This window comes from Hemibagrus wyckioides, linkage group LG08 (assembly GCF_019097595.1).
Source record: "Hemibagrus wyckioides isolate EC202008001 linkage group LG08, SWU_Hwy_1.0, whole genome shotgun sequence".
Classification (NCBI taxonomy): Eukaryota; Metazoa; Chordata; class Actinopteri; order Siluriformes; family Bagridae; genus Hemibagrus; species Hemibagrus wyckioides.
Window position 1 is genome coordinate 22,761,716 of NC_080717.1, and position 17,701 is coordinate 22,779,416.

Here is a 17,701-nt window from a genome sequence, read left to right on the forward strand (position 1 = left end):
TATTTCATAATTACATCTCTAAATGATTGCGTTTTGATTTAAAGTAGATTTCAGGAACCGGAATTTATCCCATTAGCAAAGTAAATATTGTGTGTATAATATTATAAGGATGATATTAATGATCGCGTGTTCAAAAAGCGCCCTCCGACTCCTTCACGGCACAGAGGAGACATCTGCTGGATGTTGGTGGTATTACACCTCTCATTTATCTCACCAGCTCACGTGAATCTGCACCTGTTCCGGAAGTACCACGAACTGGTCACGCACACGCCCTAATATATGATAGAATATCAATTATCAATACATTCTGAGCTACATCTTCAACAGTGTCTTGTCAGTCCATTGCTTCTGCACAGTTGGGTCACACCTTCACATCCTGCCCCTTTTTAATCACCAGTCTGTGGTTTGGTGGGAGATTCTTCATCTAGACCCACTTGCTGTGTTTAACCACAAACACCAGGCAGACGGAGAGGCGTATCTGTATTGTAGGATTCTAAGAAACAGAAGAGTCGTCCATTTCTTTGTTCTGTAACCTTGATGACAAATAGCAGCTGATTTGATGTGCCCTTTGAGTGCCGCAATCTGAGATGTCAGAGCCCGAGGCTGTCCCTCAGAGAGAGACAGAGGCAGGGAGAGAGAGAGAGGGAGATTGAGGGAGGGGTAATGAGAGGGGTGCGGGGTGAAAGTGCCCTGAATGCCCCCAGGCAAGGGGAGAGGGGACAGGCGTACTGTAGCAGGAGAAGGGGGAGGGAGTGAAGCAGATCTCTGCTGATGTAGAAAAACAACAATAACTTTACAAAAAGATTTATAATTATTAAAATATACAGTTAAATCTTGGGCTTAAAGCAAATTAGTAGTAGTTCAAACTACAGGCCATAAACGAGATAATAATAAAAAAAAATATTAAAATATGCAGTTCCACTATACAGGCCACAAATCAAACACAATCTATAATAAGAGTCAAACAAATCTGTTGGATCTTAGAACCAATTTATTTGGTTAAAATTCGGTAATCCACCTTCCTGTTAAATAATCTAATCTGAATACAACATTATCATCAACAGTAAAAAAAATTAAAAAAAAAAAAATAGCAATGGCACATAGATATTATACATTCGACTTTAGAATTAAGACGGTATCATTTACTTTGTGAGGTACATACTTATTTCTTTTTTATACATTATATGTTTTCCTTTCAACTCAGACGTTCGCAACAAGTAAAAATTGGGGATATGTGCTGACCGGCAGTATGCTGTAAGGCTAAAGGCATGCTACACTGTGTTTCATGGGTCGAACAGAACACCAAAATCACACCAGACATAAACTTCAAACATCATCATTCATCTGTGGCCCAGTGACAGTGTGTGTTTAAGCTACTGGTGGCGTTGTGACACAAAAGTGAGAAACATTCGAGGCAATAAATTAAATGGATGAAAGTCAGATCTTATAGACAAAACGATCTGGATTATAGCACAAAATTTGATAAATAACAATAAATACTTCATTTACATCCTAAAAACTGTATAGATTCATCCTTAAAATATAGCACACAATGCTGTTGAATTCTTAATCCTGATTGGTCAGAAGGTGTAACAGAAACTCTGAGTGTAATTCACATCTCTGGTTATTATTAACGCACTCCGTCAATACGTTTCTATAGCAACATCTCACTCACAGGGACTTTCGTTGTAGCTGCTGATATAATGTAAATGTAAATAAACAGTGAGGCTCGTGTGATATTGATTTATCTCTCTGTGTACCATTTACCAGTCTATTTAAAAAAAATCATAATAATAATTTATTCATACAAAACCATCTAGGACTGGTTTTTCCACCACCCTTTCAGGGTTAAGGAGAGTAGGGACAGCAGGGAAACCACAGCTGGATGGTGGTACATATTCCTGCTGTTTTGTTGTGGCGAGAAAAATGCTCTTTCGGTTGGATTTTCATGTGATTCCAAACTTTTGTGTTAAAATACTGAGTTCTCAGCGAAATGTGTAAAAGTTGGCAGGTCTGGCAATATAATAAAATCAGAGTAAACATCACCGGATATCGTGGCAGTGTAATATCATGTGGAGATGATGAACTCGTAGTATTACACATCAATGGCTAATAATTATTAACAAATGCTTGAAATAAGTGATATTCAACAGAGAGAGAGAGAGAGAGAGAGAGAATCAGTGTAAGTGCTCTGAGGTAATGCTGTTTCTTTAAGTTTTCTGAGACTGTTCGAGACCGAGGGCTTTGTGCTTTAGCTTTATATTGTTTCTTATTAGTTTCAAGTGGAATTAAAAGAGAGGCTAGGTGAGGGATCAGCTGTTCATAGCCATTATAATAAAAGTGATAATAGCAGCTATCCTGCTTCACAGACATTACACATTAAGTGGCATAAGAGGAATTTAACACTTTGGGATGTGTTGCTATAAAAATAAAAAGATCAGACAGCACACAACCCATGTGTAAAAGGTTTATCTATAACAGCACACCTCATCATGTTTCATTCCTTCATTATATCCCTGGATTAGCATCCCATCCAATGTGTATTTCCTGCCTCATTCCCAGTGTTCCCAGGAGAGGCTCTGGATTCACAGCGACCCTGATCGAGATAAAGTGGTCACTGAAATTTAGTGGGAGAGTGAGTATTAATGAGCATGTGCGTGAGATCTGTGAGAGTAGTGTACGTTCACACAAACCAGTATGCCCAAGCCAGAATAAATAGACTGATGAATTACATTAAAAAGAGAAATTAAACAAAAGATAATCAGACTGAAAACCACAAAACAATAGCCCAGCAATTGAGAAGTTGTCAGTCTATACATTCGCAAACTCCTCAGTGCAAATCCGAGAAAGGTCTGGAATAGTTGAACATTAGATAATCCATATAGAAAAAGTCGTAGGTTTTCTGTCTCTCGTTTAAAGTCAGCTGAGAGAAATACTCCTGTGTAATGCGTGAGGACGTCCTGGCTGCATTCGGGTTCCTGTCTTTAAAGCTGGGGAAAGTCAGGTTAGCAGGCGCTCCGATCCCCCTGAGGAGGAAATTGGCTTCCTCTTCAATTGTCTCAAACTTGCCAATGAAGTCGTAGTTTATAAGGCAGGGGCTGCAGAGCTGCACCACACGCTCCCAGTGGATATCCATCCCCACAGGACGCCGAACATCCAGCAGATACTGGATGAATTCTTTGAAGGTCACACCCTCTCCGGTGAGCAGGGCTGACCTCGAGGCGTTAGCACGGTATTTGGCGATAATGGGCTTCCCAAACACTGGGTGATAGTACGAGTTCGGGCTCTCAAACTTGTCCCGGAAAGCTGAGACAAGCCTCTCGAATGGCTCTCTCAGGAAAAGCACTTTGGTGTAGGTGTTCAGGCGATGGGCAATCTGTTTGTGGTCGAAGGAGTCCAGTCGCTTTAAGTGGTTCGCATAATGCACCTGTAAAGAGCAACGACCATAAAAATATGAAACACATTACAGTCACAGACATAAAAAAAAAAAAAAAAATTCCAGTTGAATAATCTTTACATTAATGAAGACTAAACTATAATTGATGAAGGTTGTTCCCATAATGCACCTGTTCGTGTCTGAGCTCCATTGTGGAGGACGCCTGGCCCTGCAGGACCATCAGCACACGCTTCCAGTTGGAGCAGCCCGCCTTGGGCACCTCGCAGTACAGGAGCTTGTGTGTGTCCTCGACGTAGATGCGGGACACCTGCCTGCGGCTTACGGTCCTCGTGAGGCTTCTGTATTTGGCACACACGTCTCTCATCAGCTTGCGGCGGGACTGCTGTATTTGGGTCAACCGGTGGATGTGGTTGGACGCCTGGCCAGCAGGAGTGCTGTTGAGCTGCCGGAGCAGGGCTGAGTTCTTCAGGAGGAGCTTGCGATAGTTCTTGGTGATTCGAGGTGCGTTGCCTTTGGGGTGATTGACAGGATTTACTTGGTGAACACGACTCAGCTTTTGGCCTTTTGGCCTAGAGGTGTGTGTGTTATTGTCTAGACAATAAGGGCACGGGTCCTGCAAAGAAGATAAAGATTTAATTAGAGATAAATTATACGGTACCAGAAATAAGTAATAGAACAGAAACTGAAACAATCACGTGTTTTTCAGATTTAGATGATGGAACAAAACATAACTAAAATGAACAGACATGTTTACGAAGACGAAGTCTGTACACAGTCTATTTATCACGTACAGCAAAGCACAGGGCAGTGTGTGTTCACAGATAAAATTATAATCAGGATTATTTCACTGAATATAGAAATCATTAATATTTAACACTTACTCATGCATTTTAAGGCATAAAACTTTGATTATACTTTATTCATCTTTTTCTTTTCTTTTTTTTACTTTAACAGAAACCTGCACATTTAATGAATAACTCACTGAATGTCTGAACGTCAAAATAGATAAAGATGAATGTGGAGCACATGGCTTAATGCATCACAGTCCATAAAACCTGCAATCCAATGCCTGTAAAATATTCAAGCCAATTTGTTACCTCTATATAAGCTCATGAATATCGATTATGTAGATTATGTGTTAATAATTGGAGAAGCCAAAAGAAATGAGCAATTGTAATATGATTCATTGTGTAGCCCCTAATTTTATTCCTGCGGCAAATGATTGCTGTTAAATTATTACTGAATCAGTGTTTTATATATTTTTCCAAAGGGAAAGTTGAAAGACAGTTAATTAAACAACCCCAAAACAAAACAAAAAGTGTCTTAGTCGTCCACCACAAGCTACCAGGTCACTCTCAGATCTCCCATCAGTGTTAAACTAGCCTAAAATCTGGTGAGTGAAAGCCATAGTGTATAATTTACATCACTTTATCAAACTATTCACTGAGCCCTATGGAGGGGGACGGAGTCATCCGGGAAGAGACCCCTCCCATCAGTGTATAAAGATTTAATTATAGGACAAAGCTGATCCGTCAGAAGAATTTTGCACTGGATTGCATTGTCTCTTCCCTTCTGAATGGACAAGTGGATCTGAAGCATGCTAGCAAAATAAATAAATGCCCCCTTCACTATAATATTTAATTTGCCCCACTGACTGATGGTCTATTTGTTCAAACACAACCACAATGTGGCGCTCTTGTGCAATTTTTTTTAGGTCTGCTAGTTTCATTTAGGAGAAACGGAACACTTTTAGCTGAGGTGATGGGATTATTACCTGAAATTTTATTCTAATACGCCGCAAATGTGAACTTAATTTACTCACCGGCTGCTGCTGTGGGAACACGAGCTTTCCACCTACACGAGAGGAGAGAAACAGAGCACACTTTTTAATTTAGTACCTTTTCTCAGCTTATAGCAGTGATGTGCATCTGAACCAGTGCTCTTAAAGAATACTAAATCTCTCTCTCTCTCTCTCACCCCCACCCCCCGCACACACACACATAAACATATACATTTGCTTTGCATCAACTCCTACAGATACAGTGCGGGGAAAGGGTAAGGTGATGGAGCAAGGCAGTCTACGGAAGAGAGAAGCAGAAGGAGTCTGACTCCCACAGCCGGCACTAATGTTTATGCCACTGCTCACTGCAGCATCCAGATGGCAACTCAGCAGCGTCAGGAACATCATTAACACCAAGGTTTCTATATGCAAAACACATAGGTGTGTGCAAGAAGAATAAGAAGTTATCATAAGCAAAAAAAAAAAAAAAACCCAACACAACAAACTGCCCTAGTCAGCATCATACACTATAAATAATAGCAAAGCAAGCCCTATGAGAGTGATGTAGCTATTAGTTAGAGGCAAGCAGGGATTTATAAAAAAATAATCTGGGCTGCTTCTGCAAGTGTGTCTAAAAACGTGATATCTCACTAGTGCCGAGTTTGCAAATTATTGACAGCTGAGGCTTCTCCCCAGCTGCTCTTGACTAGCGGCAGCAGGCTGTCTCTCCAGAGTACAGCAGAGATTAGACCTGGACATGAGTCACACTCAGACAGCCACGAGTTTGGACGAGGTGTCTGAGTGCCTCGACGCTGGACATACGGTGGGCTGGAAATGCAACCTCTCCACTGTGTGTCTCACACTCTCCTCATATCTCTGACTATCACGTTAATACCGCGTTGAACGGACTAGCGACGGAACTGGATCTGGAACCATAATTAGTAATGCAATCTTTTCATCTAATTAATCTTCTGATCTAATTACATTCTGAGTGAACTGGTTTACTGGGTTTCAACAGACCTTTATGAACAGTAATAATCTCCTGTTCTAATAAGAAGAAAGGCCCTCACCAGCCACTTTAATAACTCTCGCTCCAGCATGCAAATTCATGAAATTATGCAGGTAACAGGTCAACGGCTTCAGTTAATATTCACATCAAACATCAAAAAAGGGAGACTCTGTAATCTCAGTCACTCTTACCGTGGCATGGGTTGGGTGCCAGATGGGCAGGGTTGAGTATTTCAATTAGCATTTCATGCAAAACAGTCTTTAGGGTTTACACGGAATGGTGTGAAATACAAAAAAATAACATCCAGTAGGCTGCAGTTCTGTGAGAAATGCCTTACTGACCAGAGATTCTTTCCATACTGTAATATTTGCGCATTCTGAACTGTTACTACAGCTAACATACACTATACTGGCAAAAGTTTTGGGACACCAATTCAAATCATTGAGTTCAGGGGTTTGGCTTGGCCCCTTAGTTCCAGTGAAAGGAACTCTTAATGCTTCATCATACCAAGACATTTTGGACAATTTCATGCTCCCAACTTTGTGGGAACAGTTTAGGGATGACCCCTTCCTGTTCCAACATGACTGCACACCAGTGACCAAAGCAAGGTCCATAAAGACATGGAGGAGCGAGTATGGTGTAGAGGAACTCGACTGGCCTGCAAAAAGTCTCCGCTCTAATTCATCCCAAAGGTGTTCTATCGGGTTGAGGTCAGGACTCAGTCAAGTGGCCGGGTTTTCATTTCACTGAAGGGTGTACATTGTATAACTGTGTAAATGTGTAGGTGAAAAATAAAAATCTTCAAAAGGTGAGAAGGAGAAAAGTCATGATTCAGATTGAAACTGAGAGGAAAGTTCCGGTAACTCATACAACTGCTTTTTATAACTATGGTGAGCAGAAAAGCATCTCAGAATGCAACACACGTCAAACCCTGAGGCAGACGAGCTACAACAGCAGAACATCACACTGGATTCCTCTACTTTCACCTCACTGGAATCTGAGGCTACAGTGGGCACAGTTTCACCGAAACTGGACAATTCAAGAAAAAGTAAAGAAAACTGTGTAGTTGCTTGACTGTGCTCACTGTAGCTGTCACTGTTAGTGACAGTCTCCTTCATGGACTGTAAAAAATTATTACAGGAGCAATTTAGTCAATCTCTAAATGACCATTAGAGTCAGGACATTGTAAGTCTAAATGCTGATGGTACCACAGCCCTTTGAACCAAATGCGCAGATCAAGTTTCCCCAGATACATAAAATTAAAATCATCTCAACTTGAAGTTTTATGTGACGCTGAAAACTCTTGTCTTACAATGAACTCTATGCTCTGATGCTTTTGGGGGAACTTAAAGATCAGGTCAGAGTGACACTAGTATCTGTTAGCACAGGTGCTAATCAGTACTGCTCTTCTTGACTGTTTGGCTAGCACTGAGTGAACAGCCTTAGGACAGAGTATGAAGGCAGTGTGTTGGGTTTCAGAAGTTACTTCATCATCGCAGTTAACAAAAATCGCCAAATTGTTATCTACGGTTAAATGATTAAAAGATTAAATAATAAAAAGAAAAGTACCACTCGTCTCCTCTTTCTGAATATAAAATGAATAATTCTCTAATAGCTTTACTCTTTCTTAGTCGTTACACCTGCTTCCAATATTTTACAGAACTTTTAATAGCCTTTCTCTCTATTCTCTAGAATGCTGTCGATGATGGGGTTTTTCTTTCTGACGAAATGCAAACCGTCATTTAGTTAACACTCACTTTATCATCTACTATCGTGTGTGCTTGAATAGATAACTACAAGAAATCACACAAATCATGTCATATCCAATCGTACAACAATGTATGCAAATAATCCATAAAACAGTGAGAATTGTCACTAAATAATAAAATCTCTCGCACTTTAATTACAAGCTTTTTCTAATAAGATTACATAATAAAGATGAATAATAACAGTGATAATGACCTTTTTGAGATATGGAGCGGTTTATAGGACGCACATGCCTGTGAAATGCACTGAATACTTCTCTAGTGTGCGTGAACGTCTAAGTTCCTTGATTAGGATTTTTGATGATTGCACATTTTTGTTCCTAGATAATTATAAATGCACTTGCATGAAGCAGGCTCTTGAACGGTCCATAAAAGGAAAGAGATTTTGAATTTCCAGCAGATCCCACAACATATTCATTATGTCTCCTCTCTTTTATTCATAGATGTGGAACCCTGCTGATGTGCCTGGGTTTCAGCATAATATTTGTCCCCACATGGAGCTCAGCTTTAGGCTCATAAAGAAAGCAGAAAGTGTTGCGTCTGCCGACTCCATGTGCCAACGTGATACAATATACCAACACAACGGCGCCAGTCAGTGTGTAATGACCGCTACCTGCGACTGAAGATCATAACTGTTGTGCATTTACATTTACATTATGAAAGCGGGAGAAATAAAGAGTAGCCATTAGACAGCACCGTGAAACGTTCCTCAGCACTAAACTGCCATGTACAAGCACCGTGGAAGAAATAAAGGAAAATGGAAGCGGAGAGGAAAAGAACAGATGATCTGCGTTTAAGCGGCTGAATGTCGTCAGCGAGCTCTCCTCCCTACAGGACCTGGCACATCTCTCAGGTCTATTAGATCAGAGTCATGGCACAGACAGGCAGAATAAACGACACGACTCGGAGCTGGAGAGCAGCACGTCAGCACAGTAGGAGCTGGCAAAGATGGAGCACTGCACACGCTGGCGCTCTGATTCAACTCTCCTTACAGCCTTCAGGATAACTAAGAGTCTAGTGTGGAAGAACCTGCGCCTTGGTAATGGACTCAATGAAACAATAATAATCAGTATGGGCTTGATTTAAGGCACACATTCAAGGAATAAAACATTTGGGGGTGTGGAATTATAGGCAAATAATCCGTGATGGGGAGGTGTAATGAGGGCAGGTTACTGTTCCCACACTAACGATGACTGTTTTCCAGTGAACGCACATGCCAAAGTGAACACTACGATACATGTACAGTTGTCTTTATTCAAGAAAGACGCTGTAGTTTTTATTACTTACATTTAAGCGATCTTTAATCCATCATATCATGCTAAAATAAAGAAAAAATGCTAACTCTACTATCCTGGGGGCAGTGGTAGCGCAAGTGGTTAAGGTTCTTATTTGTTGATTGGAGGATCAGGGTTCAAGCGCTGTCGCTGTAGGGCCCCTGAGTAAGGCCCTTCAACTCTCCCTGCTCCAGGAGTACTGCATCATGGCTGACTCTGTGTTCTGACCTCAACCTCCAAAGATGCGAGGAAAGAATTTCACTGTGCTGTAATGTATATATGTATATGACAATAATAAAGGCTTCTTCTTCTGAAAACATAAAGCTACAGCTTCAGATATTTCAAATTGCACTGCCTTGCTCAGACCCTCACTGGTGTCAGGGTTTGTGTATTTCTGATATTCTCCGTGTAGAGGTACTGGACAGGAACGCATCACACACATCCTAAAAACAACACTCTGGATAATTTTAGCATTATCATCTATCAGTGCCTAAGCTGACAGGTGTGTGTAAGCCAAAGTAGGGCACAGACACAGGCGTATTCATGAGTGAAAAAACCTGTCATTGTGGCCCAGCTGATTTACATTCCAGTCCTGACATGGGAAGAATCAAGTGGCGCACCAAAACAAGCAGACTTCAGTTACCGAGTAATAGCGTTAGACAGAACATTATCCAGTTCATGCACATGATCAAGATTAAATGAACCTCGAAATGTTAAATCAATAGAAGGTCATATGTGGTATCGGTGGCTAATTGCACTCATAATTACCGAAGCAAAGCAGATGGTGTCATGGATTATTTCACACACACCATACTGCGACGGATCCCGCGAAGCCTGAGCCTAATCTTAGCTCCGACTGCCAGTTTCGGTGTCTCCGACTCGGCGGTGTGTGTGTCAGTATGGGGGCCGATATCCATGTTCCTGAATCCAAGAATGTGTTTCAGAAAGTGTTGCTCCATGGTTTGTGTGTGTGTGTGAGTGTGTACGTGTGTGAGTGTGTACGTGTGTCAGGTAGCTCTAAAAAAAGGAGGCTGTAGGAAATGTTCCAAACCGGTGTTACCTCAACAATACCAGCAATTGTATATTCAAATATAAGAAAATCTCGAAATCTAACATGCAAACCCTTCTGTAACATTAAAATTTGTAAATCTCCCTTTTGGGTTGAATAAAGTATCTATCTATCTATCTATCTATCTATCTATCTATCTATCTATCTATCTATCTATCTATCTATCTATCTATCTACACACAGTTTTGTTGTATTCCTTATGAGCAATGACAATATAGTTTATTCTATTCTATCTATCTATCTATCTATCTATCTATCTATCTATCTATCTATCTATCTATCTATCTATCTATCTATCTATCTATCTATCTACACACAGTTTTGTTGTACTCCTTATGAGCAATGACAATATAGTTTATTCTATTCTATCTATCTATCTATCTATCTATCTATCTATCTATCTATCTATCTATCTATCTATCTATCTATCTATCTATCTATCTATCTACACACAGTTTTGTTGTACTCCTTATGAGCAATGACAATATAGTTTATTCTATTCTATCTATCTATCTATCTATCTATCTATCTATCTATCTATCTATCTATCTATCTATCTATCTATCTATCTACACACAGTTTTGTTGTATTCCTTATGAGCAATGACAATATAGTTTATTCTATTCTATTCTTTTCTATTCTATCTATCTATCTATCTATCTATCTATCTATCTATCTATCTATCTATCTATCTATCTATCTATCTATCTACATAAATGAAGCAAGAATATTTTGGTACACACCCTTGGATGTTAACATGGATGTTTCCTTATTGTAATTCTATTCTTCAGCTTACTTCAGCTATAGGAGAGTTTGTGCCTCTGTGGTGTTAGTTAGCAGTTCGTCCCACGTGTAAGATTAGATGTTTGCTCCATTTCCTTGTCTCACAAAATTTTTTAGAATTAAATCCAATCGTTTAAATCCTGATTTTTGTATATTGTGATTTTTGTAGGGATGGGCAAATTGCTAACTCGGGCGACCGGGAAAAGCAGCTCACATTTTTATTCAGTTTTCCGGTGGACAAGCAAAATCAGTAAAAGGTTACCATAATATTTTTTTTTACTTCACATATCAAACAGCTGGAAAAAGAAAAAAATTTCCCTCCTCACTGGTGTGCACGGCATTCTGTATTCAGCTCCAGCCGCCTGCTGCACTACACATGTGAAGCAAACACATGGTCCTGCTGCTGGTAGGAACTATTTTTACTAAGCATATTAATTAGCTTGAATGGATTATTTTTGTTTTCCCGAATCAGGAATAGAGGGATGTGATAACTGACTACACTGAGGAAAAATACAGTAGAGCACTCTAATGCTCTGTTAAACTCTATTAAACACACAGCCAGCTCGCATTTCACTTCACTGTGCATAAATGACGACACTAAACAGACACAGGCTTAACTTTAAACCACAGACGAGATGCTTCATCACCAGAGACATCACCATGATACACCGGAGACTACGGCTTCATAAAACTTATTTTCTACAGTCTGTTTTAATGCATATAACGAGCTCATCATGCTTTGGAGTAAGAGCTATAAAGCTATAGAGGACAGCTATAAACAGTCGTTCCGGCACCAGAGTCTCTTGAAGTTAATCCATTTATCTGGAGTGTCCACCATACACCATCCAGTGTCCCTGCTTTCTCTCTGACTTTATCTGATCTCAGCCATGCTATACATCAATATTTATATCTCTCAGACAGAAGACGGAAGAAAAGTAAACATCTCTAGACACCAAAGCCGGCAGTGGGAAAGAAAAGTAAATGTACAGTGACAAAAAGGGTTTCGTGTTTGTGTCACTAAACGAGGGACTGGATTGGGGGATAGATGAATGGATGGGCGGATGAACTGGATCGACGAATGGATAAATGCAAAAAGAAAGATGGTTGGATAGAAAGTGCTGTTTTTTTTTGTCGTCCCAAGAGACACCAGGCTATTTACAACACAGTTCAAAATGCCGGAGAATACAAGACCTTCCCTCGCCCTTAATTTTTTCCTCCCCTAAAAAATCCTTTCAAGCACACTTTGGGAGTGTGAAAGTCTGCAGCAGTCTGGTCTTTTATTTAGAGTCTGTCTCCTCATTTATTGTGAGGCACTTCACTTGTTTACTCCTGTTGTGTTAGCAGACCCCCTGATGCCGCCGCCGTCTGTTGTGTGCTGGTGTGCTGAAAGTCAGAAAGTGTGTGTTTCCTCATCAGTGTGCTTCAGTCTCTGCCCCCTACACACCCACGACGAGCCCGCATGCTCTCCAACTCTTCATTAACTTTTATTAGCATGCATCTCTCTCCTTACTTCTAAGTTTTAAAACTCTCTCAAGCGCACAGCGTTGGTGTTTACATGATGGACACCTTGCAGCATTATAATTATTTAGAAGAAAAGCAAACATGATGATGATTAAGATACTGCATGGGAATCCTGAGACATGATGAACTGGTTAAAATCCAAAGCTAGGCATTAGTGACTAACGTTATTAAAGCAGATTAGGACTACAACAACATGTTTAATGAGGAGTAAACACCTGCTATGGGGCTCATGCTCTCTGTTCAGGTCATGTATTTAGACAGACCCAGTCAGACCTTGGCTGTTTCTTTTTTACTCAAAACAGAATGGTCCAAGACAAAGACCTGAGCTTATTATTCCTGCGAACCAATACTAAGTGAATGCTGTCATTCAAATACCTTGCTGGATCGTATTAATATTTACTCATGTCAAATTCTGTGTGCTTGTGTACGTGTGTTATAAAGGAATTGTTTTTGTAACGCGTCTGTTTCTTTACTTCCTCATACCTTTAAAATGATCTTAAATACACCAAGTATGCAACTCTTCATAAATCTAGGCGACAGCCCGCATGGCTCAAAAGGAAAACATGGCGTAGAACAAACATACTTGTATTTCTTGTTACAAAAAGAAATCGTCTGTAGCTATCGTAAGAACTACAAAAGCTTATGATCTTCAAAAACCATTCATTACTGACTACTGATTAAAGTAAAAAACAAACAGTCACTCGCAGTCTGAAATCTGAACTGCAGGTGGCTTTGCTGTTACACTCTGTCCACCCTTTCCTTTGTGGCTATGCAAAGATCATCTCCATCATCTGCTCGGGAGTGGTGGAGAAGGCATTCTTTAACATTCTGTTTAATCTTTCCACTACATTATTATCTTGTGGAGTTGTGAGCGTAAGCGTCATTGCGTCATTAATTGTTATGATAGATACTCAGGATAATGCATCACAATGCAGCACGAGCGAGTCACCCAGTGGGTGAAATCTTCCTTCACTGTGGAAAGACTTGTTGGCAAGACGTGTGCTGGCTGGCTGGAGTAAATGGATTGGACAGGATTGGATCTATCATCTAGGGATACACCTGGCTGGAGAGGAAAATAGGAACAGATGGGGCTAGCCCTTAGAAAGTATGGGATGAAGGTTCGTGCCGCTCTGCCATGCATAAAGTCTACCTGGTAAATGAGGTGTTCTGACCAGTAATTGTGTTTCAGTCATTTGTGTCCAGAGCTGGATATTGTGTGATTAATCTAAGGTGATCTGTCCTGACGTGTAATCTCCAACATAGACCAAAGCTTTATCTTTATACCACTGCTCTGCAGAGGTTAGGCTATGAGTAGCATAGGCATGCGGTTTCTCAATGTCATCCTGACGCTGTCAGAACACCACATCCACTGCAGCAGATGACAGGCAGCTAAGAATGGTGGAAGCTGACAGATCAGGGGAGTCTTATCCAGAAAGGGCCAGGATTTCATTCCAACCAAGCAGAAGCCACACCTGAGTCTACTGAAAGTAAATTAAACAGGTGGAATCCAGCGTGGCTCCGGTGTGATTAGAATAAACACCTGCATCCACACCGACCCTTTACGGATAAGACTGGACACTCCTGTGACAAATGCTTAGCACAGTCTATATGCTGTGAAAGAGATGCCATAGGCTAAGAGTATTTGGAGAAGGAACCCAAGAAAAAAAAAACTAAACAAGCCTTATTAGCACAGATGGATTGTGATTAGAGTGCAGTGATGCCCTCAACTGACAGTCAGAGTGCAAACAACATGTGCTACAATGTCATGGAGATATGCAGTGACCCTGCCAGAAATAACTACAGACATCTCCTTCGGGAAGCAGCTGCAGGAGGAACAAAAGGCACACCTGTATTTATAAAGTAGTACAGAGCAGCAAAAGAGGTCACATAACAGAATGTTAACCTTGGCAAGCTAAGCAACCCTTGGAAGATGAAGGAGGGCAAATGGTGTGCAGTGAGTAAGTCCATGAAGGGTGGAGTATGTGGTGTAAGTATATCGACGTTTAAGAGAGTTGTTAACTCTTTTTACCCGAGGCCAAAAAAATAGAATTTGTGCCTGTATTTGGGCCACCTATATTTCTGTCACACTCCACAGTGGTGCTTTAAGAATTTGTAGGGTTTGGTGAGTATTTTCACCAAGCCTATTAGGGGAAATATATTAATAGAATAGAACATGTTTTTTCCCCAACAAATCTTCCAAGTAAACAATATCAAACTCATTTCTGCTCTGTCCCAAGTACTTGTTCTTGTATCTAAAATCTGAATCTTCAACCACTAAAATCCTGTGTTAGGTTATCCAACAACACACGTTATTCAAGGTTATCAAACCGAGGGAAAACACACATCTCAGACGGAAAGCCAGCAGAGTCCTGACTCATTTTATATCAGAGCTGTCACCACAAAACAATTCATTTGTTTATACTGATTAAAATTGTCTGATAAGTCGATTTCCATTTGGCCAGTGGACTGGAACGCTAGTGTGCTGGTAAACAGGGTTAAACAAGAGTGGACCAAAAGACATACACTACCAGTCAAAAGTTTGGACACACCTTTTAATTCAGTGTTTTTTGTTTAGGGATTTATTTTCTACATTCTAGAACAATACAGGAGATTTCAAAACTATGAAATAACACACATGGACTTAAGTAATCCATATGTAATGACCACAACAAACAAAAGTCAGTTGTTATTTTAAGACACGAAGGTCAGGTGTTCTGGAATAGTTCTTGCAAGAACAGTATTGTCAAGTGCATTTGCAAAACCCATCAAGCACCATGATGAAACTGGCTCACATGAAGACCATCCCAGGAAAGCAAGACCAAAACTTACCTCTGCTGCAGAGGAGAAGTTCATTTAGAGTTACCAGCCTCAGAAATCACCAATTAACAGCACCTCAGATTAGAGCCGTTATGAAGGCTTTACAGAGCATCGGTAGCAGACATATCTCAATATCAACTGTTCAAAGGACATTATTGTGTATTTCGGCCGCCTTCAGCATTGTTTTACAATGTAGAAAGAAATAAACATCAGGAAAGACCATGGAATTAGAAGATGTGTCCAAACTTTTGACTGGTAGTGTATGACCTGCATGCAGTGCATCCAGACCTGGCTGTAAGTGTTTGTCTGCTGCTTTCTGGACTAGTACAGACTGGTAATTGGTTCAAACAGTTTCTACATACTTGCCCACAAGCAGTTCTGAAGATGCACTGAAATGTAACCCACAAACTCCAGAAGCATGCTTGTAACTATCATCTGCATTGAGGAAATGGTCCTTGTGACATTGTATGGAGATGATATACAGTGCTGAATTAAGTTGTGTATGCTGCAAGGAATGCAGATCATTTAACGGCCAAGTCCACGTTTTGACAAATCGCGGAGGACAAAATTAAAATTACATTGCAAGCAGACTCGGTTATTGAGTGCTCTGCCTTTCTTACTAGGCAGACATGGCATCAGACTCCAGAAGCAATTTCTCGCAGATTTTATTGCCCAGTGTGCCTTCAGTGACCTGATCCTATAGCACAGGATCTGCAATCTTATCTGCAATGGGTTGGTATGTGCTGCAGGTTTTCATTCCAGCCAAATCGAAGCCACACCTCACAGTCTTTTAAAGACTGAATTGATTAAACAAGTGGAATTAGGTTGACTGCAGCCTGAATGGAATGAAAACCTGCAGCCACATTGGCCCTTTATGGGTAAGTTTAAAGGCCACTTATATGGTCTACTGAAACGACGCGACTTGGCTAGAACATGTAATTCAGCCGTATAAGCTTGAATCAGTCCATTGGGCCTCTGATGGCGTTTTCTTTGATGGGGTCTGTAGTGCTGTAGTAACGCTCTCTGGTCGCTAGCAAAGTGAGCTGTGAGAAGCTTGGTTGCAGCACTGAATGTTATAGCCTCACTTAGTGCCCAAAAGATGCATTGCTCTTGTGCCCTGGGGCGGTCAGTGAGAATGGCAGTTTGTCAGGTTGCTGCTCTGCTGATATTTATACCAATGGACATTAAACGTGTGTATGTCATCATGGGATAAGAGGCTCTGCCTGCACTAGGGGTCTATCAGGAACCGTTTAGTGCTCTACATTATCTACATTTGCATCTGTAACTGTGTTTAGATGTGGGCGTGGCTTAAACTAGATTATTTTTTCAAGTAAATAAAAGTGAATCATACCACTGGGCTTGTAAACGCTAGAAGGCACAAGGGTGGAAAAACCCAGACATGGAAATGCCAGCACTGTCAGCGTGATGTATGAAATCGACTCTTGACACTTCCTACACCTCATATCACTCGATATATGTGTGTGTGTGTGTGTGTGTGGAAAGCCTTTTATGAATTAAGTGGGTTCTATTTCCCAAAATATAAAACAAACAATTTGAGCCACTATGACTATGGCCACTAAGTTACTAAGGACATTCATGTTAATGAATATGTTCTATATGGTAAATGAATATAGTCTTCATATCTGGGGCATTTCACAGGATTCCAGTTCAAATGCACACCTTAGATGCCATGTGAGCATCTCCGCAAGCTTCATTGCCAGTTGTTTGCATATTTTAACACAGTTTAAACATCTGCATCCTTCTTCGCGTCTGTGTCCAATTATAATCGTTTAACATGACCCAGAAGCTGCAGCATGTCAATGCACCGTGAATCTACGCAATAGTGAGTTTAAAAGGTTCTCTGCCTGGCTAGTTATTGTGCTCACCTGTCTCTTATCCCACCACGCATGCCGTACAGAGCTGTGCTCATGATTCATTGCTGAGTCACAAGCAGCTGGAAGTTGGTTCCCTCGTGGGACACCACTGAGAGCTCGGCCTGATTCTCATGCACTGGCTGAGATGAAGAGATTCAGAGCGAGTGAGCTACTGCGTGCCAGAGGCTGTGAATTGTGTGAAAATATGCTGTATATCTCATGCGCTGATGCTGTTTATGCTGCAACATATTACAGCTCCTGGTATCTCCCTGTATTCGAATGCACAGTATTGCTGTGAAATGTGATATTGGGAACAAATTAACGGAGAGATTCCCTTCAAATATTATTTATGGAGTGAAGCAAAAGGTCACCTGGAGCTTGGCACAGATCCTCAGAAGACATGATGGGCAC

The 17,701-nt window shown here is 40.8% G+C and overlaps 1 protein-coding gene across 2 annotated transcripts in view; it reads right to left on the reverse strand.

Moving 5' to 3' along the window:
- Positions 1–2,196: 2,196 nt before the first annotated feature.
- Positions 2,197–17,701, reverse strand: part of si:ch211-269c21.2 (carbohydrate sulfotransferase 8) — a 70,981-nt gene continuing 55,476 nt past the window's right edge. For both annotated transcript variants that reach the window (XM_058397255.1, XM_058397254.1), the window contains exons 3-5: positions 5,220–5,251; positions 3,567–4,010; positions 2,197–3,427 (exon numbers count right to left, since the gene is read on the reverse strand). In XM_058397255.1, coding sequence (XP_058253238.1) covers positions 2,831–3,427; positions 3,567–4,010; positions 5,220–5,251 — 1,073 coding nt within the window. In that variant the 3' untranslated portion in view covers positions 2,197–2,830. The remainder of the gene's footprint in view (positions 3,428–3,566; positions 4,011–5,219; positions 5,252–17,701) is intronic.